The 24,493-nt window shown below is 44.9% G+C and overlaps 1 protein-coding gene across 2 annotated transcripts in view; it reads left to right on the top strand.

Moving 5' to 3' along the window:
- Positions 1-3,633: 3,633 nt before the first annotated feature.
- Positions 3,634-24,493, top strand: part of KCNN4 (potassium calcium-activated channel subfamily N member 4) — a 44,098-nt gene continuing 23,238 nt past the window's right edge. For both annotated transcript variants that reach the window (XM_039322718.1, XM_039322717.1), the window contains exon 1: positions 3,634-3,794. In XM_039322718.1, coding sequence (XP_039178652.1) covers positions 3,753-3,794 — 42 coding nt within the window. In that variant the 5' untranslated portion in view covers positions 3,634-3,752. The remainder of the gene's footprint in view (positions 3,795-24,493) is intronic.

Here is a 24,493-nt window from a genome sequence, read left to right as displayed (position 1 = left end):
AATACTTTCCTAATTTAACCCACACAGATTGTTTGAGTGACCCCTCTTCAGGGTAGGTTGGGCATTGTTGATAAATATATTTTAGCAGACTGATCAGGTCTGACTTGGTGGGAACGGCCAGATTTTTCCCACCATTAAGTCGGGTCTTGGTCAATTCCCTAAGTTGTGGAGGTGCGCAACCTGAGGCTTAGAGAATTCTGCCCCCATACTCACGAGTTTTAGGAGGGTACTTCGTTCCACGACGACCGGCCCTGAATTGCAGTAGGCGTCCTGCCGAGTGAAGTATGAGGGTACCAAGAGATGTCTAGGAGGGTACTTCGTTCTGCGACGACCGGCCCTGAGAGTTGCAACATGACATACACGTCTAGGAGGGTGCTTCGTTCTGCGACGACCGGCCCTGAGAGTTGCAACAGGACATACACTCGACTTGCGGGTCGAATCACGTCGGGGTCACCACCTGAGGGGATTGTACTTTTGCTATCCCCCCATACGTGGGGCAGATCCCACGAACTGACACTAAAGAAGACTCCTGACACAGAGGCTTTCTTGGGGTGGGACTGCCCCGAACCGAAGTCCGGGAACTACTTTATTGATTACAATATGCAAATAAGCATTGATTACATGTGATACATTTGTGCCATACATATAATTTCTTGCTGCGCCATAAGCTTAAAACCACTCCCATTACTTAGTCTCAGAGCATGTCAAGAGTACATGTCATGTTTGACCTATATTGCCCACCTGGCTACACAAAACAAAACCATGTGGTTAGTGCCTTCTCGAGCTTAGTTCTGCATAACATCCTGTTTAACTGTCATGCGGTTTGCCATTTGTGTTACGAGCTAGCGAGCTTTGCCGCAGACGTTTCCTCTAGAAAGGGCAAAGAAAGGGCAAGGAGGGGGCGAGGAGGGGGCTACAACTCCAACACATCTCCTGGTTTCTAGGCTAGCACCTTAACCAAACTGGTTCTTTTTCAGCATCTTCTTGCCCCAAGGCAGAAATTTTTTGATTCAAGCCAGAGAAATGGAAACTCCTCAGATTCACACAGCGAAATCTCATGAGGTGTTGGACTCTTTTTTTTTTTTTTTACACCAGACCAGACAATGTTTTTGGCCGCCAATGAATTTTATGTCTCAAGCAATCACGTCCACTTGTTTTGGCTGTCTCCCATTGCCCCCCTCCCATCTCGCAAATGAATTAGGGTCAGGTCTGTCCGTCGATGGTTGACTGTTCCCCTTGCCAATTTAGGTCCCCAGACAGTAATCTTTCTTTGGCAAACAAACACTTGGGACACGACATTTTGTCAAGCACGGCAGGCCAAAAAGTAGAAGTCTTTGTGTCATATTATAGTCTTTTAATCTTACAAAGCAGAAAGCTTCTCTGTGGCTGGATAAGGATGATGCTTACCGAAATCTACCTGGATCTATTTAGAAATCACAGATAAATCTGGGGAGGGGCTGCAGTCAGCCACAACACATTTTTCCAAGGTGTGTAAGTGATTCACAACCTCAAATTCTTTAAGCTGGAAATATTGGTTTATGTTCTACCTCCCCCAACAGCTACGCAGTATCCAAGGGAAAGCATTCTATATTATTTATATATATATATATATTTATTAAATTTATATGCTGCCTATCTTGTTATCTAGTGACTCTGGATGGCTCAGAGGCGCTGTCTTCTTTCTTGCTGCTTCCCAAGTCAAAAATCCAATGTTCCTTGGGCACGTCAGTATCTTGAGAATGAGTAGGGGTGACATGACAGCAGTATCTAATATCTGAGGGGCTGCCACAAAGAAGAGGGGGGGGTCAAGTTATTTTCCAAAGCACCCAAAGGCAGGACAAAAAACATTGGATGGAAACTAATTAAGGAGACAACCAACCTACGGTAGAAATAAGAAGAAATTTCTTGCCAGTGAGAACAATTAATCAGTGGAACTACTTGCCTTCAGAAGTTGTGGAACTACTTGCCTTCAGAAGTTCCACCACTGGAGTTTTTTTAAAAAAGAAACTGGACAGCCATTGTCAGTTCTATTCTAAATTGAAAATTGAATTGACATCTCTAGGCTGGGTGGAAAATAGAGACTCCATTTGAACAGGCATAACCCCTGGGGTTTTTTAACTGGGTAGTTAAAAAAACAAAAGTCAAAATAGTGTTGCACACACGAAAAAGGACAGGGCTTTGATCACACACAATTTCAGCCATTTTGACTTTTTTTAAACCAGAACCTGAATGTGTGGCTCAGCAGAGCAGTGAAAAGACGCATGGCTTGTAGGTAAGTCTAGTTTTATGAAAAGAAGACTAGGGGTGACATGATAGCATTCTTCCAACATGCCCCAAAGAAGAGGGAGTCAAGCTATTCTCCAAAGCCCCCGAAGGCAGGACAAGAAGCAACGGATGGAAACTAATCAAGGAGAGAAGCAACCTAGAACTAAGGAGAAACTTCCTGACAGTGAGAACAATTAACCAGTGGAACAATCTGCCTCCAGAAGCGTTGAATGCTCCCACACTGGAAGTTTTTAAGAAGAGTCTGGACAGCCATTTGTCTGAAACGGTATAGGGTTGGACTAGAAGACCTCTAAGGACCCTCCCAACTCTGTCCTTCTATTCTTCTTGACCGAACAGCATCGTTCTCGAAGATCCCACTTCTGAGCATGGGTAGAGTGCCTTCAGAGGTGACAACATGCTTGGTGAATTCACCCAGCTGTACAACACACGAAGCCCCCGAAGACTCGACACGAAGCTTCGCCTGCTCGGTGCTGGCAGACGGCAGTTTTTTTTTTTTTTAACACGGTTTAAGCGCGTTGTGGGGACGCACAGTTACGGATCTCCGTTTCAGTTTTCAGCCCGTTCCTAGACTGGGCATTGGGCAGCCAGATGGGGACTCCGGGCGTGTTGGAGGGGGGGGGAAAGAGATATGGGGAGGGGAAAATTGATTCCCTCCCCCCCGTTGTTCCTAGCCCCCCCCTTCCTGCCCCTATAAAGCCCGAGTCCCTTGAGACGCCGCCAGGCACTCGGCTCCGGCCCCCCTCGCCTTTTCACGCTTCGCCCGGCCCTCCTTGGGCAGCCCCCGCCCTGCCTTGCCCCGCCCGCTGACGAAGTGCCCCAGTCCGACGCACCAGCGGGCCGCAAGTTCCTCCGGCGCTCTGGGGGGCTGGCTGGGCAGCAGCTGGGTCCGGGACTCCGCGAGCGCCTCGACTTCTTCAGCACTTCGGCGGGACGCGAACTTTCTTTTGAGCTGCTGTCTTGTCCCATTGCTTTCCACTTTTTCTCTCTGATCAGTTTCCTTTCTTTCTTTCTTTCTTTCTTTCTTTCTTTCTTTCTTTCTTTCTTTCTTTCTTTCTTTCTTTCTTTCTTTCTTTCTTTCTTTCTTTCTTTCTTTCTTTCTTTCTTTCTCTCTCTCTCTCTCTCTCTCTCTCTTTCTTTCTTTCTCTCTCTTTTTCTTTCTTTCTCTTTCTCCCTCCTCCCCACCCTCGTCCTGGCTGCCTGCTGGTTGCTCAAGCGGCAGGGATGGGGGGCTGCCCAAGGGGTCTTCAGCCCCTGCCTCCCAGCTCCGGGGGCCAAGCGCTCTCCTGCCCCCAGCCATGCCCAAGAGATGCAGATCAAGCAGGAACCGGCGGAGACCAGGGCCTCTACACATTCCCACGGAGCCTGGCGAGAATTTGCGTCGCCTTCGGGGACGGAAACTCCTGCTGGGAGAAGAGAAGAACCTGGCCGGGTGGTCGTTGCTGACGGCCGTGCTGGGCATCTTCCTGATGGTGCTGCACACGGAGCTGGCCTGGTTCGGACACTGCGAGGTAAGTTGCTCACTGCCAGCTCCTGATTTCTAGTTTGATGAAGAGAAGGACGAGGGGGGACATGATGGCAGTCTTCCAGTATCTCAGGGGCTGCCCCAAAGAAGAGGGAGTCAAGCTATTCTCCAAAGTGCCTGAAGGCAGGACAAGAATGGAAGGAGAGAAGCAACCTAGAACTAAGGAGAAACTTCCTGACAGTTAGAACAATTAGCCAGTGCAACAACTTGCCTCCAGAAGCGATGAACGCTCCAACACTGGAGGTTTTTAAGAAGAAACTGGACAGCTATTTATCCGAAATGGTGTAGGGTTCCTGCCTGAGCAGGGGGTTGGACTAGATGACCTCCAAGGTCCCTTCCATCTGTTATTCTGTTATTCTTTCCTCCTTCCTTCCTTTCCTTCCTTCCTTCCTTCCTTCCTTCCTTCCTTCCTTCCTCCCTCCCTCCCTCCCTCCCTCCCTCCCTTCCTTCCTTCTCCAACACTGGAAGTTTTTAAGAAGAAACTGGACAGCCATTTGTCCGAAATGGTGTAGGGTGCCTGCCTGAGCAGGGGGTTGGACTAGATGACCTCCAAGGTCCCTTCCATCTATTATTCTGTTTTTCTTTTTTCCTCCCTCCCTCCCTCCCTTCCTCCCAACCTCCCTCCCTCCCTCCCTCCCTCCCTCCCTCCCTTCCTTCCTTCCTTCCTTCTCCAACACTGGAAGTTTGTAAGAAGAGACTGGACAGCCATTTGTCTGAAATTGTATAACTGCCTGAGCAGGGGGTTTGGACTTGATTGACCTCCAAGGTCCTTTCCCAACTTTATTATTATTATTTCTCACCTGGTCCTTTCTCTTCTTCTTAAGCCTCACTTCAGCTGAAACCAGGTTGTCTATTTTGCTTCGGGCTTCCATCCCAAATCACTTTACAGGTAATATGTTTTTAAACATTTGGCTTATTTGGAAGGTTGACGGTGCCAGATTTGGGCACAGTTTGCAAGGAGCTTTCTCTAACAGGCAAATGATTGCTGATCCAAGGTTGTGTGAAAGAGGCAGACAGATGTTGACCAGTTACTGCTTTTTTCTATCTGCTTCTCCCCAGGTTGGGATCATCCTGTGTGGGGAAGTGGGGAAGGGGTTGGATTAGAAACTAGGAACCCCAGATTTTAGTCCTTGCTCAGTTGTGGAAGCTCCCTTGGGCCAGTGACACTCTCAGTCCAAACTTCCTCACGAGGTGATTGTGGGGGAAAAATAGGAGAAGGCAGCCCTGTGTCACCTCTTTGGTCCAGAAAGAGAAGCAGGAGGTAAGGCTAACTCAAGGTTTCTCCACCTCAAGGTCTACGGAGATTCTCAGGCATCCAGGTCATGGTGGTCCCAAAAGTGCTTTATCAAAAGGCAACTGTTTTTCCTTGAAGACTGAAGAACTGAAGAAGCTTCTTGGATGAGAAGCGAAACCAAGGAAAAACAAAGTCCATTTGCCTTTTGAAAGATTGGGATTCTCAACTGTAATAGTAATAGTAGTAAAGTTGGAAGGGACCTTGGAGGTCATCTAGTCCAACCCCCTGCTCAGGCAGGAAATCCTACACCATTTCGGACAAATGGCTGTCCAGTCTCTTCTTAAAAACTTCCAGTGTTGGAGCGTTCACTGCTTCTGGAGGCAGGCTGTTCCACTGATTAATTGTTCTTACTGTCAGGAAGTTTCTCCTTAGTTCTAGGTTGCTTCTCTCCTTGATTAGTTGTTCCACTGCAACAACTTTAAGCTGGGAGGACTTCCACTCCCAGAATTCCCCAGCCAGCAGAGTTGCTGAGGTTGAGAAATTCCCCAGCCAGCTATTCATTGCTGAGGTTGAGAAATATTAGCCTAATTACTCAATAATTCTAAAGATGTTCTGCCCACAAATTTTGTGGAGTCCCCCAACGGTCTAGCATCTTTATTAGTGAGAATGCCATCTGTCTACCTAATATAGTGCCTTATTTTAAGCAGAATCTGTCAAGATCTAGCAGAAAGTCCCTTGCAATGTTGTGGTTACCAAGCTGGAATTGGGCACGAGAAATGGATTTTAATCCTCTTTACAAGATTTGCTCAGGGATCTTAACACTGTTCGCCTCACAGGAGGGGTGAGAACAAGTTAGTCAGAAGGAGAGGAAGTGATCCAGCCTCCGCCAAGCAAGCCAGGACAGAATAAAAATAAAAACACACAACATTTCTCCTGCACGTGTCCTTCTTTTATTTGCACCCAACCTTCCAAACAAATTCTATGGCCCCAAAGTGGAAGGAAACATGAAACCATTTACAGGTTCCTAAATCAACTTGACTACAGCGTGTGGCTGGGAGGGAAGGCTGCTTTGGATATTGTGACAAAATGACAGCCTTCAAAGAAGAAAACCAAATGTCCTCCCCTCTTTGTGTGCTTAAACTAATTTCTGAGGAACCTGCTATATAATAAGCTCAGCCATCATCCTGTAAAACCTGTCTGTGAATTCAGTGGCCGTAAGCTTTTACGGGGCTTCGGAAAAGGTAGAACGTGTCCTCAGTTTAAAATTGTTCATTCCGTGACCATTCCAAGTCACAACAGCACTGAAAAAAAAGGTGATTTACAACTGGTGCTCACAGCTGCAGCCACTGCAGATTCCCCAGGGCAATGTGATCACCATTTGCAACTTTCCCTGCACGCTTCCCACGAGCAAAATCCGTGGAGGAAGCCAGATTCTCTGTGATCCACTTAATGACTGCAGGGTATTACTAAGGATAAATATAATAAAGGATCTCTATACCTATTATTACACATGCTAAACAGCAGCAAGATTAGCCTTTGCACAGAGATGGAAAGATAATGAGGCACCCTCAGAAGGAGAGGTAATAAATAAGATTTTATCCTGTGCTGAAATGGATAGGTTGACGTTAGAACTCAAGGATAAGAGTGAAATAGATTATTATGAAATCTGGAAAAAATTGTATAATTGGTTGGGGAAAAATAGATAGAAAAACTCTCCGATTCAGCAAAAGACACATTGATCAAGAAAGATACTGATCAAAGGAAAAATATTAAAATATTAAGGTAAAAATTAAGAATATAGATGATGGGATCTATCAGAGAGAATATTTTAAAAAAAAGAAATATCTGTTTGAATATGTGGATTATGAATGATAGAAATCAGTTGTCAGTGATTTTTCTTTACAAATGTAAACCCAGCAAACACAGTTAACCAGCTATTATGTGATTTATGTTTTAAAAATCAATAAAACGTATTAAAAAAATGACTGCAGGGATTCGCATCACAACTGTGGCAAAAAAGATTGTGAAAATCAGGCTTGACTCATTTAACAACTGCTTTGCTTAGCAGTGGAAAGTCTGGTTACAATTGTCATAAGTCGAGGACTATCTGTAGCAGAAGGTAGATAACGATTGTTGCTGGATTACTGTTCGATAGACTGAAAAAGCCAGGAAAATTTCAGGTGGTCCTCAACTTAGGACCACCACTGAGCCCAAAATTTATGTTGCTAAGTGAAACATTCGTTAAGTGGGTTTTGCCCCATTTTTACCACATTTCTTGCCTCTGTCGTTAACTGAGTCATTGCAATTGATAAGTCAGTAATCCGGTTGCTAAGAGAATCTGCCTTTGATTTTTCTCTCTTCTGGCTTTGTAACGAATTTTTGGCCAGGAGAAAAAACTTGAAGCCTGCATGCGGTTTTGTAAACTTTCTGCCTAAAGTTGGCAGCGCTGAAGTATTTAGGCATTTCTGATTAAATGGATAGAAAACATCACTTCTTTTTAAACATTTATCTGTTGTGATTAAATTGGACGATCCCGGCTGTAATGATTAAAAGATGTGCGATTTACTCATTTGGTCAGTTTGTGCATAGTTAAAGTGAATTAGGAATGGGGAGATCTAAGGCTTAAATCTACCCTCAGCCATTCTCTTTCATTAACCCTAATCCCAACACAGGAATACAACAACATCCAGAGACGCAGGCAACAACACATCTGTACACCTGCCCTTTCTGTCTGTATATACTTGAGCTCATGGCAGTGCGACAGAATGCAATGAATGTTGCTAGTTTCAGGGCAAAATCTGATTAATTTGTACATGCATTAATCTTATATTTTATATCATACGGTATGCTTTATTTTAATTATGCTGCTTCGGACACAAACCAACAATAAACAAACCCTAACCCTTACCTTACAGGGTTGTTGTGCAGAAGAGTGGAGGAATGCAACATATGTTGCTTTGAGTTTGTTTGATCTCATACACAAAAGGGCAAATAAACATTCGTCTCTATTAGCAAATGAAAAATGACCAGTGGAGAGTTAGTTTACTTCATTTTGGTGTGACATGTGTGTGCGTTTTCCTCCACTTGCAACACACATGTCCCCATGCTCAACCCTGAGAATCAAACTCCTTTTCCTCTGATGGATGAAGAAGATTGGTGTTTCACGTGATAAAAAGTGGACAACTTTTTTGAGCCAAGAGTTACAGCAGGCGTTGGAGTTATGTTTTCAGGGAGGAAACAAAAACAATAGATGAGGTTAGGACAAAGATGAAAATCCATTTCATTCATATACAGGTGATCCTTGACCACAACTGAGTCCAAAATGTCTTTGCTAAGCAGACGTTTTGCCCCATTTTACGACATTTGTTGCCACAGTTGTTAAGTGATCGCTGCAGTTGTTAAGTTAGTAAAATGGTGGTTAAGGAAATCTGACTTCCCCACTTTATTTTGCATGTCGGAAGGTCGCAAAAGGGGATCATGTGATCCCCAGGGACACTGCAACTGTCCTAAGTACATGCCAGTGGCCAAGAGTCTGGATTTTTTTTTAAGTAATTTTTTATTTTTCCAAACTCTCCCCCATACATATACCGTGATATTTATCAGATGTTAACATACATTCTTTTAACATTCATATATAAGATACTTTTGATAAAATGAAATAAATACATACACATGACTTTTGGTGTTGCTCGCCCATTTCCCCTTTCACTGTATCCACACTCCTTCTTCTCTACCTTCTTTCTCCCTTTCTTCTCTTCCCTACTTCCCTCTTCTTCCTCTCCTCTTCTCTTTCCTTCACCACTCTCCTCCCCTTTCTCCCCACTTCTCCTCTTCTCCTCCAACCTTCCTACTTCCTTCTCCCCTCCTTTACAAGAGTTCAGATTTTGATCACGTGATACTCATGATGACCAGGTGATGCTGCAATAGTCCCAGGTGTGAAAAATGTGCACAGGTCACTTTTTTTTTAGTGCCGTTGTAACTTGGAACAGTCACTAAAGGTTGGTTTGGCCTTGGTCTGTCTCAGCAGGCAGCTGGCAATGGGATAGAGACTCTGCTGTATCCGCTAATCAAGGAGAGAACCAATCTAGAAATAAGGAGAAATTTCCTGATAGTGAGAACAATTAATCAGTGGGACAACTCGCCTTCAAAGTTGTTGTTGTTGTTGATGATAATAATAATATAATGATGATAATGATGATGATGATGATAATGGAAGAGACCTCGGAGGTCTTCTAGACCAACCCCCTGCTCAGGCAGGAAACCCTATACCATTTCAGACAAAAAACTTCTTAAAAACTTCCAGTGTTGGAGCATTCACCGCTTCTGGAGGCAGGCTGTTCCACTGGTTAATTGTTCTAACTGTCAGGAAGTTTCTCCTTAGTTCTAGGTTGCTTCTCTCCTTGATTAGTTTCCATCTGTTGCTTCTTGTCCTGCCTTCAGGCGCTTTGGAGAATAACTTGACTCCCTCTTTTTTGGGCCAGCCCCTGAGATACTGGAACGCTGCTATCATGTCAGCACTCCCTCACTGGAGAGATTGCTTATCTGAAACAGTAGCGGGTCTCCTGCTCAAATGGGGGGGAGGGTTGTTGGACTAGAGAGCCCTGGCACCAAGGCAGAGGAGCATTGTTTTGATGACTCTCTATTCAATGCTGCAAAGCAGGCTGCGGTTTTATTCCTGGGGCACCAAACTCCCCAGGGAAGTTATTCTGTTCTGTTATTCTGCACATAATAGAAGGGATGTGTGTTTGCTTCGCAGCAAGCATGCTGTGTTTTCTCTCCTCTCTCCATGAGCAATTTGTTGCCCCAGGAATCAAATCATAGCCTGCTTTGCAGCGTTGCATAGAGAGGACACCAAAACGATGCTCTCGTACCTTTGTGTGCAGGCTCTCTTACACATCTCTGACATCTAGAGGTAGACTGCCTTAGAATATGGAGTCTCTGCTTAGCCAACGTGGCAAAGGATCCTCCAATGTGGTCCAGATATTATACATATGGGATGGGGTGCAGTGCTCAGTGGATGAATCCAAATGATCTTCACGGGTGATTCAAAGGTGTGTGTGTGTGTGTGTGTGTTTTTAAGGCAACTGGACTTTGTTTTTCCTCGAATATATTTCACTTCTCGCCCAAGAAGCTTCTTCAGTTCTTCAGAGGTGACATTTGCAAATAACATGCCTTTGCTTCAAAGGTGATTTTGCCTTGCATCCCAGAAAAAGTGCTGTCACATTTGTTGCTTTGCTGTTTGCCTGCAGGAAGTGTACAGGAGCCAGCTTAGGGATTCTGTTAACATGGGGGAAAAGATGTAGTTGGCTTAAACACCCCATAAATGACCTTCCTCTCTCAGAAGTTGGAATGTTAATGAACATTCCATAACGCCACTCTGCTCAACCAGGACAAAAATCCTGGTTGATGGACTTATTAAAAAGTATTCAGAAAACAGTGTTTGTAAAAAAAAAAAAAAAAAGCATTCTCAGTTGCTACACTCACACAATGCACCAAGATGGATTAGTTTTGAAACTGGCTCAACGTGCTGTTTAGCCTAGTGGCATTAAGCATTAATGTAATTTTATGGTTTTATGGTTATAGGGATGTAGAAAATGAAATGGTATATAGGGTTTCCTGCCTGAGCAGTGAGTTGGACTAGAAGACCTCCATGGTCCCTTCCAATGATGTTATTCTGTTAAAATGATCAATTAACTAGACTAAGTACAACATGGAAAAGAACCAAGATGCAAGCTGAATCTTCCAGGACTGGAGGCATTTTTCCCCCCCTGGATCCAGATTTCTTGAATCTGAATCTGGATCTGGATCTGGACAGGAAACTGAGTCTTGAACCTTCCTTTTGTTTAATCTGCATGAAACATAAATTTGATGGGGAAGAGAATTTATTTCCTTTCAAGTTAAGAACTGAATATCCAACTGAAGTGTAACCTGTCTAGAATTTCCTACTAAATCCTACTTGTGTCTCAAAGGCAGAGTCGTCCTGAGAAACGGGAAAACAGGCAACAGGGAGGAAGCATCAGTGGGAATCTCTTTTTCCCGATCTTTTTCTTTCTCCCAAGTTTTTCTTGTGATGATAATGATAATGATAAAGTTGGAAGGGACCTTGGAGTTCATTGAGTCCAACCCCCTGCTCAGGCAGGAAACCCTATACCATTTCGGACAAATGGCTGCCCAGTTTCTTCTTAAAAACTTCCAGTGTTGCACATTCACCACTTCTGGAGGCAGGTTGTTCCACTGGTTAATTGTTCTGTCAGGAAGTTTCTCCTTAGTTCTAGGTTGCTTCTCTCCTTGATCAGTTTCCATCTGTTGCTTCTTGTCCTGCGTTCAGGCACTTTGGAAAATAGCTTGACTCCCTCTTCTTTGTGGCAGCCCCTGAGATATTGGAAGACTGCTATCATGTCCCCCCTCATCCTTCTCTTCGTTAAACTAGACATACCCAAATTCCAGTTCCTCATATGTTTTAGCCTCCAGTCCCCTGATCATCTTTGTTGCTCTTCTCTATACTCTTTCTAGAGTCTCAACGTCTTTTTTACATCGTGGTGACCAGAACTGGATGCAGTATTCCAAGTGTGGCCTTACCAAGACCTTGTAGAGTGGTATTAATACTTCACGTGATCTGGATTCTATCCCTCTGTTAATGCAGCCTAGCACTGTGTTGGCCTTTTTGGCAGTTACAGCACACGGCTGGCTCCTATTTAAGGGATTGTCCACTAGGATTCCGTGATCCCTCTCACAGTTGCTACTATTGAGCAAGGTACCCCCTATACTATATCTCTACATTTGGTTTTTCTTGCCTAAAGATAAAACCTTACTTTTTTCACCACTGAATTTCATTTTGCTAGATAGCGCCCAAGTCTGTCCAGATCTGTGTGAATAGATGTGTGTGAATAGATGCGTGTGCATTTAGTGTATATGCTTGTGCATAATCTGGGGAATGGAATTTATTAGTTTAGATGCAGTAAAAAAAAAACTAGAACTTGATCCTTTCTTAGCCTGAACTTGCACGTAATGAGGAAATCCTGAAATGAAGACTATTTCGTAAAATAAATACAGCAAATGGGACTTTGTGGGCTGCTGCTGATTTGAAGCAGATCTCAGATTTTTCCTTCAAACTGGGGGAAGGGTAGGGTGCCCACACTTCTTTTTCCCCAAATTTTCACAAACATTTGGAGAGCCAGATGAGATGTCAAGTTAGATCTAGCTGAAAGCTCTACAGAACAGCCAAGGAGAACTTAACTTGCTAATTCTGCAGACATTGCAAAGAATACAATGACCAGCATCCTTCATCATTGGCCAGGTTGGCTGAGATTTCTGGGAACTATAGTTTGGCAGCATTTAGAAACTCACATTTAGGGATTCATTGATCCCTGAATTCTATGGGAAACTTTTAACAGTGTTGGAAATCTATTGTCTGACTGGCTTCTGGCAAGATGAGAGATTCTGAAGCTGTAATGTCACCTGGTTGCTCCTGGGGAGGAAAGCTATGGCAAATCTAGACAGCATACTAAAAAGCAGAGACATCACCTGCCAACAAAAGTACGCATAGTCCAGGCCATGGTTTTCCCAGTTGCAATGTATTGCTGTGAAAGTTGGACCATAAGAAAGGCTGAGTGCAATATAAAAAAAAAAAAAAAAAGAAAGGCTGAGTGCCAAAGAATGGAGGCCTTTGAACTCTGGTGCTGGAGAAGACTCCTGCGAGTCCCTTGGACTGCAAGGCGATCAAACCGGTCAGTCCAAGAGGAGATCAATCCCGACTGCTCTTTAGAAGGAAGGCCAGATCCTGAAGTTGAAACTCAAGTATTTTGGCCACCTAATGAGAAGGAAGGATTCACTGGAGAAAAGCCTAATGCTGGGAAACATTGAGGGCAATAGAAGAAGGGGACGACAGAGAATGAGATGGCTGGATGGAGTCACTGAAGCAGTAGGTGAGAACTTAAATGGACTCCAGAAGATGGTAGAGGACAGGAAGGCTTGGAGGAACGTTGTCCTTGGGGTTGCGATGGGTTGGACATGACTTTGCAACTAACAACAACAACGTCACCTGGCGGCGATATTTACAAAAGCAACTATGCCTTCATGCCTGGTTCATGCAATATGCTGTGACATAAGCTGCCTTTGAACCCCTTAAATCTGAACTAGGACTGAGCCCGTGTTCATCTGGATTTTGCATGAATCTGTCCCCATTTCTCTTCTTTTTGGGGTGAGGACATCCGAAGGGAGATTGGCAGATGAAAGGGGAACATGTGGATCCTCCTTCTTCTCCTCAAAATAGAAAGGCATTCCCACACACCCCAAAATCTCAGGCAGGGCTTGATATGCACTCTTGTGGCTACCATCCTACCTTTTTATCCCATGCCCCATGGACACTACTATGTAAATATATCCCTTTTTTTTTAATTTTAGGGTGCCATCAAGTCAGTGTTGACTTCTATCTACTGCCTAGACAAATCCCTGCAGATCTCAATAATGGTTTGGTGTTGCCTCCTTCCTAGAGCTGAGAAAGAGTGACTGGCCAAGGTCACCCAGCTGGCTTCGTGCCGAAGGCAGGATTAGAACCAATGGCCTCCTGGTCCTTAGGCCAATATCTTAACCACTACACCAGCCTGGCTCTCTGGCTGGGTCCCTAATTCTCCAGCAGCAAGATCTGCTTGCAGAAGTTGAAGACCTTGAGAGATGGTGAGCCTTTGGGTGTGCACCATGGGGCCGAGAGTCCCTCTGCAGTTCAAGTGTCACTGCTGGGTCACACTCAGTTGACCTTTTCAGTCTAGAAGTCTGTTGCAATTTGCATTTTGTCTTTGCAAGGAGGGTCAAAAAGGAATTAGAGAAAACTCCGACCCGTTGAGTAATTCCCAGCAAAACTCAGCTTACATGGGTGGTTCCAAGCAAGTTATCGCAAGTTGTTGCAACCGCTCAAAATATAAGAACTGAGAATAGCAGAGTAAATATGAGATAAAACTAACATGGGATTGGTTTATTTATTTATTAGCTAATTCCTGCCCTTCAGGGATCTGACCGGGCGTCCTTATCCAATGGCGTATTTTATTTTCAACTAGGAAGCAAAAGAGAACAATTTTTTTTTCTGCATGCTGATCTTTCCACGGCCATCTTCCTCCCAATCTGTGCCTTAATAATAACAATCGTAGTCATAACAATGCAACGTTACCGCTGCTGCAACTACAGATAGCCCTCGACTTACGACCACAATTCAGCCTAACATTTCTGTTGTTAAGTGAGACATTTCTTAAGTGAACTTTGCCCCGTTGCCACAGCTGTTAAGTGAATCACTGCAGTTAGTAATCCGCTTGTTAAGTGAATCTGGCTTCCCCATTCCCCTGGTATAGGTCACCAAAGGGATCACGTGCCCTTGGGACACTGCAATCGTCGCAAGTACATGCCAGTTGCCAAACATCTAAATTTTATATCATGGGACCATGGGGAAGCTGCAAAGATCATAATTGTAAAAAAAACGGTCATAAGTCACATTTTTCAGTGTTGTTGTAACTTTGGCGGTCACTAAATGAACTGTTGTTAAGTCGAGGACTATCTGTGCAATAGGATGAACAAGATTTAAAACGATAACGACGACAACCGCTACTTCAACCGGTGGTCCTCGGCTTACAGCAAAAGCTGGGCCCCGGGGTTTTCATTGCTAAGCAAGGCAGATTGTTAAGAGAGTCACGCCTCATTTTACGAATTTCTTTTGTCACAGTGGTTAGGCAAATCATTGCGGCTCTTAAGTGAAACATGCGATCATTAAGCAAATCTAACTTCTCCTATTGGCTTACAAGACGGTGGCAAAGGCAAGCAAGGGTAGTACCAATAGTAATAGACGCCTTGGGTGCAATCCCAAAACTACTGGAGCACCACTTGAACGCCATCGTTGGCATTGACAAATTTGCCATTAGTCAATTGCAAAAGGCTGCCTTACTAGGAACTGATTCCATTCTTCGACAATATTTGTAATACCATCAAACATCCACATCTGCTTATCCCAGGTCCTGGGTAAGGACTCGATAGGTAGATGAAATGCCAAATCCAGTCTGAACATCTGGCTGACTGTGCAATGATCAACAACAACAACAATAATAATAAATAAAGGGACCTTGGAGGTCATCTACTTCAATCCCCTGTTCAGGAAGGAAACCCCTATACCATTTCAGACAGATGGCTGTCCAGTCTTTTCTTGAAAACTTCTAGTGTTGGAGCATTCACAGCTTCTGGAGGTAGGTATCTGGTGATCTGGTTGATCATGTGATCTTGGGGTTGATGCAGTGGTCATAAGTGCAAGGACTTTTGAAGAAGAGATTGGACAACCATCTGTCTGAAATGGTCTAGCCCAGGGGTAGGCAACCTTGGCTCTTTTATGACTCGTGGACTTCAACTCCCAGAATTCCTGAGCCAGCCTGGCTCAGCATGGAAACCTCTCCCTTTTCCCTCAGCATGGCTGGCTCAGGAATTCTGGGAGTTGAAGTCCACGAGTCATAAAAGAGCCAAGGTTGCCTACCCCTGGTATAGGGCAAGGGTTCTGAACCCTTTCTTCACCACAGACCCCTCCTTTAAATAATTTTTGTGGCCCCGAACCACCAAGACTTAACTCAAGATTTAAAGCGCAACATTTCTTCAAGCCTACGCTTGACAGCCCCCCAGGGGTCTGCGGACAACAGGTTGAGAACTACTGGGATAGGGTTTCCTACTTGAGCAGGGGGTTGGACTAGAAGACCTCCAAGGTCCCTTCCAACTCTTGTCATTCTGTCCTTATTCGGACTGGTAGAATGTCACTTTTTTCAGTGCTGTTGTAACTTTGAACGGTCACTAAATGAATCATTGTAAATCGAGGACTATCTATAACGTTATTACTTCTGTAGGATAAATAAGATTTCATTTAAAACCGTTTGGCCCCGAAGCTGTAGCCTGGAGGGCCACAGCGTGAGAAGAACAAATATTAAAACTTTTCTGGTTGCTCTGTGGCCAGTATTGAGCAAGTTGGCTTGAAGTGAAAGAATTATGCAAAGTGGTTGTGCGTTTTGATCCTCACCAACCCCGATATCCGGCTTGTTTTGGCAGAGTGCCCCCATGATGGGGTGCTGATTACCAGCAGCCACTTCATCCACTCTGGTGCCCTAGGTGTGAAATGGAAAGCAAAGGAACGCTGAAGCGTGCAAACGCCAGGCTTCACTATCCCAATTTCTTGGGAACCAGCTGCTGTGTAACTTTCCGTTCCGAGTGTGCCAGCTTCACGTTCAAAACAACCCATCGTGAAAAGGGTGCTGAGGGGAGGCAGTTTGGGACTTTAATTCCCACAAAATATTTGGCTGCTGGCCCAGAGATCAAGGAAGCAACAAAAGCAAGAACCAGGATATGTGTGTGTGTGTGTATGTGTTTGTGTGTGTGTTTCCTCCTGGCCAGTTAGCAAAACCTGCAGCCATATCTTGCAGGACCTGTAATAAGAGCGGCCTAGACGATGTTCCTGCGTATCAGGACATTACAGGGACATTCATCTTAGCCTTAAATCCCCTTAAATCTTGCAGTGATCAGCATGTGACAAACCCGGTTTGGTTTCTCCAAGTTATGTGCAAGAGAGAGGAGGAAGAAGATTTCCTGCGGGGGCCATGCACAATTGCTAAATGCTGTCCTTGTTTTGGATTGACAGCCCCCAAAAGCTTTGAGGAAGCATCTTGAAGGAACTTCCTTGTTTTGGGCTACCTGTGGGATAAAAAGCAATCTTTTGTTTGGGAGTTGGCGGATTGCACAATTTTCAACATCTGGCACAGAACCAGGGGCCATATCAGCTCAGAAGTCTGCTCTCTCCCCAACTGGCTCTTCCTTATTCTGGACTGCCAGCTCCTTGCCTCTGCCTAACCGTTGGCAAAGGGCACCGGTCAGCTTCCCTTGATTTTTTTCCTGACCTTGGATCCCTTCTGGGTCTGCTTTGGTCTTCTCTCCTCCTTGTTTGGGAACACGGTGGAGAAATTGCCGGAGACGTGAAGGAAAGCATTACTCAGAAATTCTGTAATCCAGACATGTCAAACACAAGGCCCGGGGGCCAGAGGCGGCCCGCGAAGTGGTTTCATGTGGCCCGCAAAGCCATCCTGGAAACAGTGAGGGAACAGTCCCCAATGCCTTGGCCCTGGCCCAGGCCGGCCAGGAGCCAATGTACAATGTTGTGGTGGCCATCTATGCTGAAACGCATTCAGTCTTAGCTCCACAAGGCCTCCAAACACCGAGGAACCAGCCCCTGCCGCATCAGCCCTGCCCCCTGAGTGCATGCTGGGGAGGTGTCACCCTTTGTGAGGAACGAATGAATGGACCATGCCTTGGCACTTGCCCCGGTCCTACACCCTTCTGCCAGAGACCCTCAGATCTGAATCTAGATGTCTTATTCTCTCCCATACACTCTAGTGGTTAAGTCCTTGGGCCAGGACTGGAAGAGCTAAGTTGAAATCCCTTGCAAGATCGGGGTTGCAAAAATAAAACAAGAAGGCTAAATATTCTGTGCTCTGTGCTCCTAATGAATGGATTTATAGATGGAACTTTGCATCTTGGGAAGCTACGGTATTTCCCCCTCCAAGTCCCTTGTTTCTTAGCACAGAGGGGAAAGACAAATGGGAAAAGCTGTGCTTGATATTGCTAAGAGCTCTCTATCAGGAAACACCTTTTTCTCCTCCCCTCCTTTTTTATTTTCTTCTCCAACCAGTTCTGGCACATAATTTGGGTTGAAGGAACAAGTATGTTCTTCTTGTTTAGGCACAATTGCTCCCTTCATGGCTAGGACTGGAGAAAAAAAAATAGTGCAGCTGGACTGAAGTCAGGATAAATACGAATGTGGATAGTCTGGTGACAGGTGCTAACAAGGCAACAATCCTCAGTGGTGGGAACTTCCCTCTTCTCCTGGCAATGGTAGGAGTGAAAAGGATCCTGAAACTGGCTAAAAGCGATAATAATAATAATAGTAAAGTTGGAAGGGACCTTGGAGGTCATCTAGTCCGGGGCTTTTCAACCAGTGGTACAGGTACCACTTGTGGTACATTGGCACCTGGCAGGTGGTACGTGACCATCCTAGAAAAGTGGTAGCAGGGGAGGGGAATAAGCTGAACCGGTGGCAGTACCGCACAAGCCTGAGCGAGAGACGGCTGGAGCTGCAGGGCTGTCAGGGCTCAGCGGAAGCACCAGGATCAGCACTTCTTTGGGACTGTCAGGGCTCAATGGAAGCGCCAGGATCAGTGCCAGTCTTCAGCTGGAGCTTGGCGCTGATCCTGGCACTTCTGCTGAGCCCAGAAGAAGCACCGATCAGGTGGAATGTTGCAGCATCTCCAGGGTCTTGTGATATACATTCAGATGCTTGGCAACTGATTCATATTTATGACGGTCACAGTGTCCCAGGATCATGTGAAGTGACCAAAACCTGCTGCAACCACCCGGCAGACGGGGGGAATAAAAACCAAACACCCCCCACCCCACCCCCACTGCCAATCCTCAACAGAAATGCTCACAACAATGAAAATCTCAGACAGGAGGAAGAGCGCCGCCGGGCGGGCAGGCAGGTGTCTTGCTCGGCTAAGCGCATCATTGTAGTTGTTAAATAAATTTGTAGCTGGCTTCCTCCACTGACTTTCCTTTTTGTGGAAAGCCAGCTTGGAAGTTACAAACCGTGATCACATCATTGTGGGCCACCACAACTGTCGTAAACACTTCTGGATTTTGATCGTGTGACCCTGGGGATGCTGGAACAGTTGTGTGGAAGACTTCCCTCACTGAAAAGGTCTCCTTCCCCTCAGGCTAAAACACTCCCCACTAAACAACAACATCGCTCAAAAACATTTTTTTACCTTTATCTTATCCATAGACACTACCTATATCAAAGTTCCTCAAACTTTCCGGTTTTGCGAACCGGCAGGGGTGGGTGGGAAGGAGGTGATTCCATGCAAGTGGCTGGCAAGTGTGCAACCACGCAGCTCCATTTGCGTGAGAGGCGGGCACACACTCGCCTGCTGCGCTCACTGCCTGCTTGCACAAATGGAACATGCATGCTTGCCCACTGCTTGTGCAAATGGGGACGCACACACACACACATGCTCACGCACTGCTTCCCTGCTCCGGTTCTGAATGCGGGCCGGAGGTTGGGGACCCCTGACCTACCCATATTTCCCTGAAAATAAAACCGGGTTGGATATTAATTTTTGCTCCAAAAGACGCATTAGGGCTTTTTTTTCCCAATTAGATCTTAATTTCGGGGAAATACGGTACTAAATGCATCCGTCTGGATGAGGATCTTAACGGGGGCTTATTTTGGGGATAGGGCTTATATTACGAGCATCCTGAAAAATCATGCTAGGGCTTTTTTTTCCAGCTAGGTCTTATTTTCAGAAAAACAGTTGTTGAAGAAAAAGCAGGTTGTTCCTGCATATCTGCATAAAACACCGATACAAATTAAAACTACAAAACAGGCAAATTTAGAGCCTTATAAATTGTCCGTGGCAGGATTGCTAGCAACGAATAGGGAAGCCCTTTGATGCTAGAGTGGGGTTTCTGCTGACCTAAAAGCTTCACTGCTGCTAGCCTCTCTTTACACAAGACCCATATGCTGCCCCCAGAATCATTGGGGACACCAAGCCACAGATGTTGCTGTGCTTGGAGAGAAATGGCAAGAAGGCAGAGCCTGATAATTAGTAGTACTGTGATTAAGAAACCAGTTTGGTGTAGAGTAAAAGATGCCAGACCAGGAAATGGGAGGCCCCGAATTCTAATTCCGCCTTAGGTATGAAGCAACTATGTGACTTTCAGCCGGCCCCTCTCTCTGAGAAGGTGCTGGAAATTCCCTGGGTGACTGTGGGCCAGTCTCTTAGCACAGGGGTCCCCAACTTTGCCAACTTTAAGACTTGTGGACTTCAACTCCCAGAATTCCCCAGCCAGCCATGCTGGCTGGGGAATTCTGGGAGTTGAAGTCCACAGGTCTTAACGTTGCCAAGGTTGGGGACCCCTGTCTTAGCCTAACCCAGGCTAATGTTGTAGGGAAACCGGAAATGGAAATAGATCCAATAAACCACACAGTCTCACTTAGGTGTGCTTTGACAAAACCTGCTGTGTATGTACATAAGCATGTGCATATGTCTGTATGATGTATGTGTGTTTGTGAGTGTGTGTTGTACAATCTTTTTTGCCACAGTTATAGAGCATGGTGGCTTGTGTGGTTTGGACGCTGGGTTGGAGTTTAGCAAGCCAGCGTTCGAGACCCTGTTGCAGTAGGATGGGGTGAGCTCTCGTCCTTCGCTTCAGCTCCTGCTGGAGACATGAGCCATCCCCCAGGCAACGGTGATGTCACCAGCTAATCCTTTCAATCCGGAAGTACCTCAGCGTTTCTGACACAAATGCCATGTCACAGTTCTTAAGCGAAGCACTGCAGTCATTAAGCAAAACAAATGGTCCTTAAGTGGATCCAGCTTCCCGCATTAACTTCCCTTCCTGGAAGCTGGCTGGGAAGATCAGAAATGGTGATCCGTAACCATGTGCATTTATGTGTTTATATGGTGAACACAGTTAATTAGCTTGATTGTTTATCTCTGAAGGTAAACATATTGAAATAATATTTATTAAGGATGTTTCTCCCTTGCTGCCTTGGCCGTCCTTCAATATCCAGATTCAAAGTCCATTGTTTTTTATTTTCTTTTCCAAATCAAACCTGAGCAATGCCACTTCTTTAAGGCTGAACAAACCTTGTCCTCAAGGACGTACTTGTGCGTTTTTTTTTTATTAGCTCCTTATCATCCTCAAAGGGGAATTACAGGGATCCCGGAATCAAAGTGGTACCTCCTTCCCTGGAAACCACGAAGAGGCAGATTGTAAAACTTTTCCAAGGAAGGTTTTATGGTGCTATCCTACAGCAATATAGCTCTATGTATTATGTACTATGTTCAGAGTTATGACTTGAGGGCCAGGGTGGACAGGCTTCACTTGAAACAGGCCGCTTTTTCTAAAGAACACTTGGCTCAGGTGTCAAGGTGGTTTATCTAGGTGAATGTCACGGCAACAGGAAAACACAATCGTAGATTGGGTCTATTGGCACAGCCTTACTCCCTCACCTCATCTGTGTTTGAGGTAGCAAAATTTAACTCCTTCCATGCAGCAAGGACGTTAAAAAAAAAAAGCCTGGTCCTTAAAGACAGTATTTCTCAACCCCAGCATGGCTGGCTGGAGAATTCTGGGAGTTGAAGTCCATAAGTCTTAAAGTTGGCATGGTTGAGAAACACTGCATTGAAAGAATAAGAGAGGCAGGTCAAAGAAGCTACAACATTAGACATTGTAAGAGAAAAACCTGGTTACTTTATGGTGGTCAAAAATCAGAAGGAGCTTTGTTTTCAAGGCAAAAGTTTTCATGTGCTGCAGCCTCCCTCAGCAGCTACATAAAATCTAACTGCTCGTGCATCTGATGACATGAACGGTACCTCACAAAAGCTTCTGCCTTCAAATAAACTTGGCTACTCAGGAAAGATGCGTCCAGATTCCTGATTTTTGGCCATAAAATGCGGCTGCTGCATTTTGAACTACACTGTTGACTCAAATTTGAACATACTCAGCTTGGACACACAGTCTTTAGCAGTGGTGGGATTCAAATATGTGAACAACCAGTTCTCTATGTGGATGCCGCTTCTGGAAGTCCATTCTGGGCCTGGGCAACAAAAAATTAGCTACCGGTTCTGCTGAACTGGTGCAAACTGGCTGAATCCCACCACTGATCTTTAGGGATAAAAGACTACATTTACGTTGCATGGAATGTGTTGGGAGCTGCATATAAGAGCAGTCTTTGATTTACAACCATGCTTTTAGTGACCGTTTGAAATTACAATGCAAAGAGCGACTTATAACCGGTGCCTAGCTCAAGACCACTTTAGGAGAATTGTGGGAAATTAAATGCCTATTTAATTTGGCTATTTCCAGTCAGGGCACCAGGCCAGGTGTTTTGTTTGGGTATTTTTTTGTTTTTGTTTTTTTAAAAAAGGGGAACACCGAAAGTCTCATGAACGGCCCGCGGAGATCCTAACAGCTGCTGCAGGATATCTGATCTTGTCCCAGATCCAAAAAAAATAAATGGGAACCAAACATAGATCTTTCAGCACGGACAAGGTGTGATCCCTGCAGTGAATCCCTTGTTAATAATCTTTTGTTTAAACTGTGTGAACAATGACTTCCTTCTGTTAGCCTTGAACTTATCGCCATAGCGTTTTTCTTGAGTTCCAGACAACTTCCGCGGCTGATAGCCAGGTATTGAATGTGTTTGGTGAATTCACCTACCGCATTCCCTCCAGCAAGGTGCCAGAGTGCAAGGGTATTGTGCGAGGCTAATTCTAGTGGGACCACATTCCACCGGTGGGGTTTCTTCCATTGGCAGATGGCTGCAGCTGTGCATTTAGTTATAGTTTTTACAAGTGGATTTTCAAGGTGCACCTCAATTTTTGCGTGCACTAAAAGATCACAACAATCCTTCTCCATCTCCTTCTTTCTCCTGGTCTTTACCATCTCTTTCTCCTTCTCTCTTCCTCCTCTTCCTTCTCTCTTCCTTTTCATTCTGTTCTTTTGTCTTATCCTTCTTTCTCTCTTCCTCCTCTTCCTTCTGTTCCTCTTTCTTCTCCTTCTCCTTCCCTTTCCCTCCTCCTCTCTTCCTGCTCTTTCTTTTTATCATCCTCTTCCTCTCATCTCCTCCCCCTCCTCCCTCTCCTCCTCTTTCTCTCCTCCTCCTCCTCCTCCTCCTCCTCCTCCTCCTCCTCCTCCTCCTCCTCCTCCTCCTCCTCCTCCTCCCTCAATATAATCCCCTTAAACATTCTAATTTCTCCAGAACTCGACCATGAAAAGGGCCTACAAATGTCATTACAAAAATGGCAAACAATGGGTTTATATAAACCTTCCTCAACGTGACGTGTTGCGAGGTATCACAACTCTTTTTGCATTGCCGGCAATGGGGTGGGTGCGGTTTTGGTATGATGAAATCAGCCCGCAGGCCGGCAGTTTGACACCCCTGGCATAGTGTGAGGTTGGGGAAAGCTAGGCTCCACACATCAACTTCATGTCACCGTTCCAAAGGTCCACATCCCCCAAAACTGCTATTCAAAAAAGACTGACCTAGCAGAATCGTATGTTGTAGAAGAAAACAGCTATTATGGAAACCTTTGAATGAAACCCTGCAGAATTTGCAGGAATGTATATGCAATGCACAACTTTTTTTTTTTTAAAAAAAAGATTGCTAAAACAGGAACATCTTTTTCCAAGCCATGGCAACAGCTTTGAGGGTCTTCTGGCTGTTTTTGCTGGACATGCCTCTGCTTACCTTCAAGGAAAAAAATATGGTTTCCTCCATTGCTTATATCCCCACGTGGGCAGGAAGAGCTTCTAAAACTGCTGTGTCACCTGGGGGAAAAATTATGATTGTTTTTTCAGGAAAAGATGCTTTATGCACATTCCTACACATTTCTGCAGCCCTTATTTAATGGCCAGAAGGAACATGGTGGTCTCAGTCCCCTGTTCGAATGGAATGGAAGTCAAAATAGCCATGGGGAGACTTGAAGGCATGGTTCTTCTCTAACCATGATGGCCAAATCTGGCCCTAGGTTCTGCCTCAGTTTACCTTTTTTTCCAATAAGCAACCAAGATCATTTAAAAGCAATTTATTAGAGTACTCTGATAAAGTACAGTCTCTCTATGAGAAAGGGGAAATCTCAAGAAATGGATTACATTTACTTTTATAGTTAGCAGAACCAAGAACTTCAAAGCAAACCTGGATTGTGTTTTTTTTTTAGAAAGAGACATGACACCTGTTCAGTTACATTACAGCAATAATATATGAGCATAGCCCTAGAAAAGAGCATTGTATTCTGACGAAAAGTAAAAGAAACATTTGCAAAGTAAAAACATCAAAATGGGTAAGATAACATTCTCAGTGCTTCCCAAGGTTGGCTGGACTAATTTATTTATTTATTTATGAGACTTATATACCGCTTTAAGTGCAAGCACTCTCTAAGCGGTGTACACCAGTAAGCAATGTATATATATATATATTTACATTGCCCCCAACAATCTGGGTCCTCATTTTACCTACCCCGGAAGGATGGAAGGCTGAATCAACCTTGAGCCGGTGAGATTTGAACCGCTGACCTGCTGAACACAGTCAGCTAAAGTGGCCTGCAGTACTGCACTCTAACTGCTGCGCCAGCTCGGCTCCTCTGTTTATGGGGGCTTGAGAAGAACTAAACATGAAACAATTACCTACAATGTATTGAATGCTCTCCTGCCAGTCCTGGTTTCTGAAAGAGAAGCTTTTTCTTGAAGGTTAAGGCTTATGGGAAATTAATTGCAATACCATTGAAAATAAACAAATAAATACAACCCCCCCCCCATGTTAGTTAGCCAGTGCAACAGTACTACAAAAACCGTGTTTTCAAGGACATAGCACAGAAGCGCTGCTT

The sequence above is a fragment of the Crotalus tigris genome, unplaced genomic scaffold (assembly GCF_016545835.1).
Source record: "Crotalus tigris isolate CLP2741 ecotype Arizona unplaced genomic scaffold, ASM1654583v1 scf7180000024119.3904262, whole genome shotgun sequence".
Lineage (NCBI taxonomy): Eukaryota > Metazoa > Chordata > Lepidosauria > Squamata > Viperidae > Crotalus > Crotalus tigris.
The sequence above is the reverse complement of the archived record's forward strand: the minus strand, read 5'-3'. Positions and strand labels throughout refer to the sequence as shown.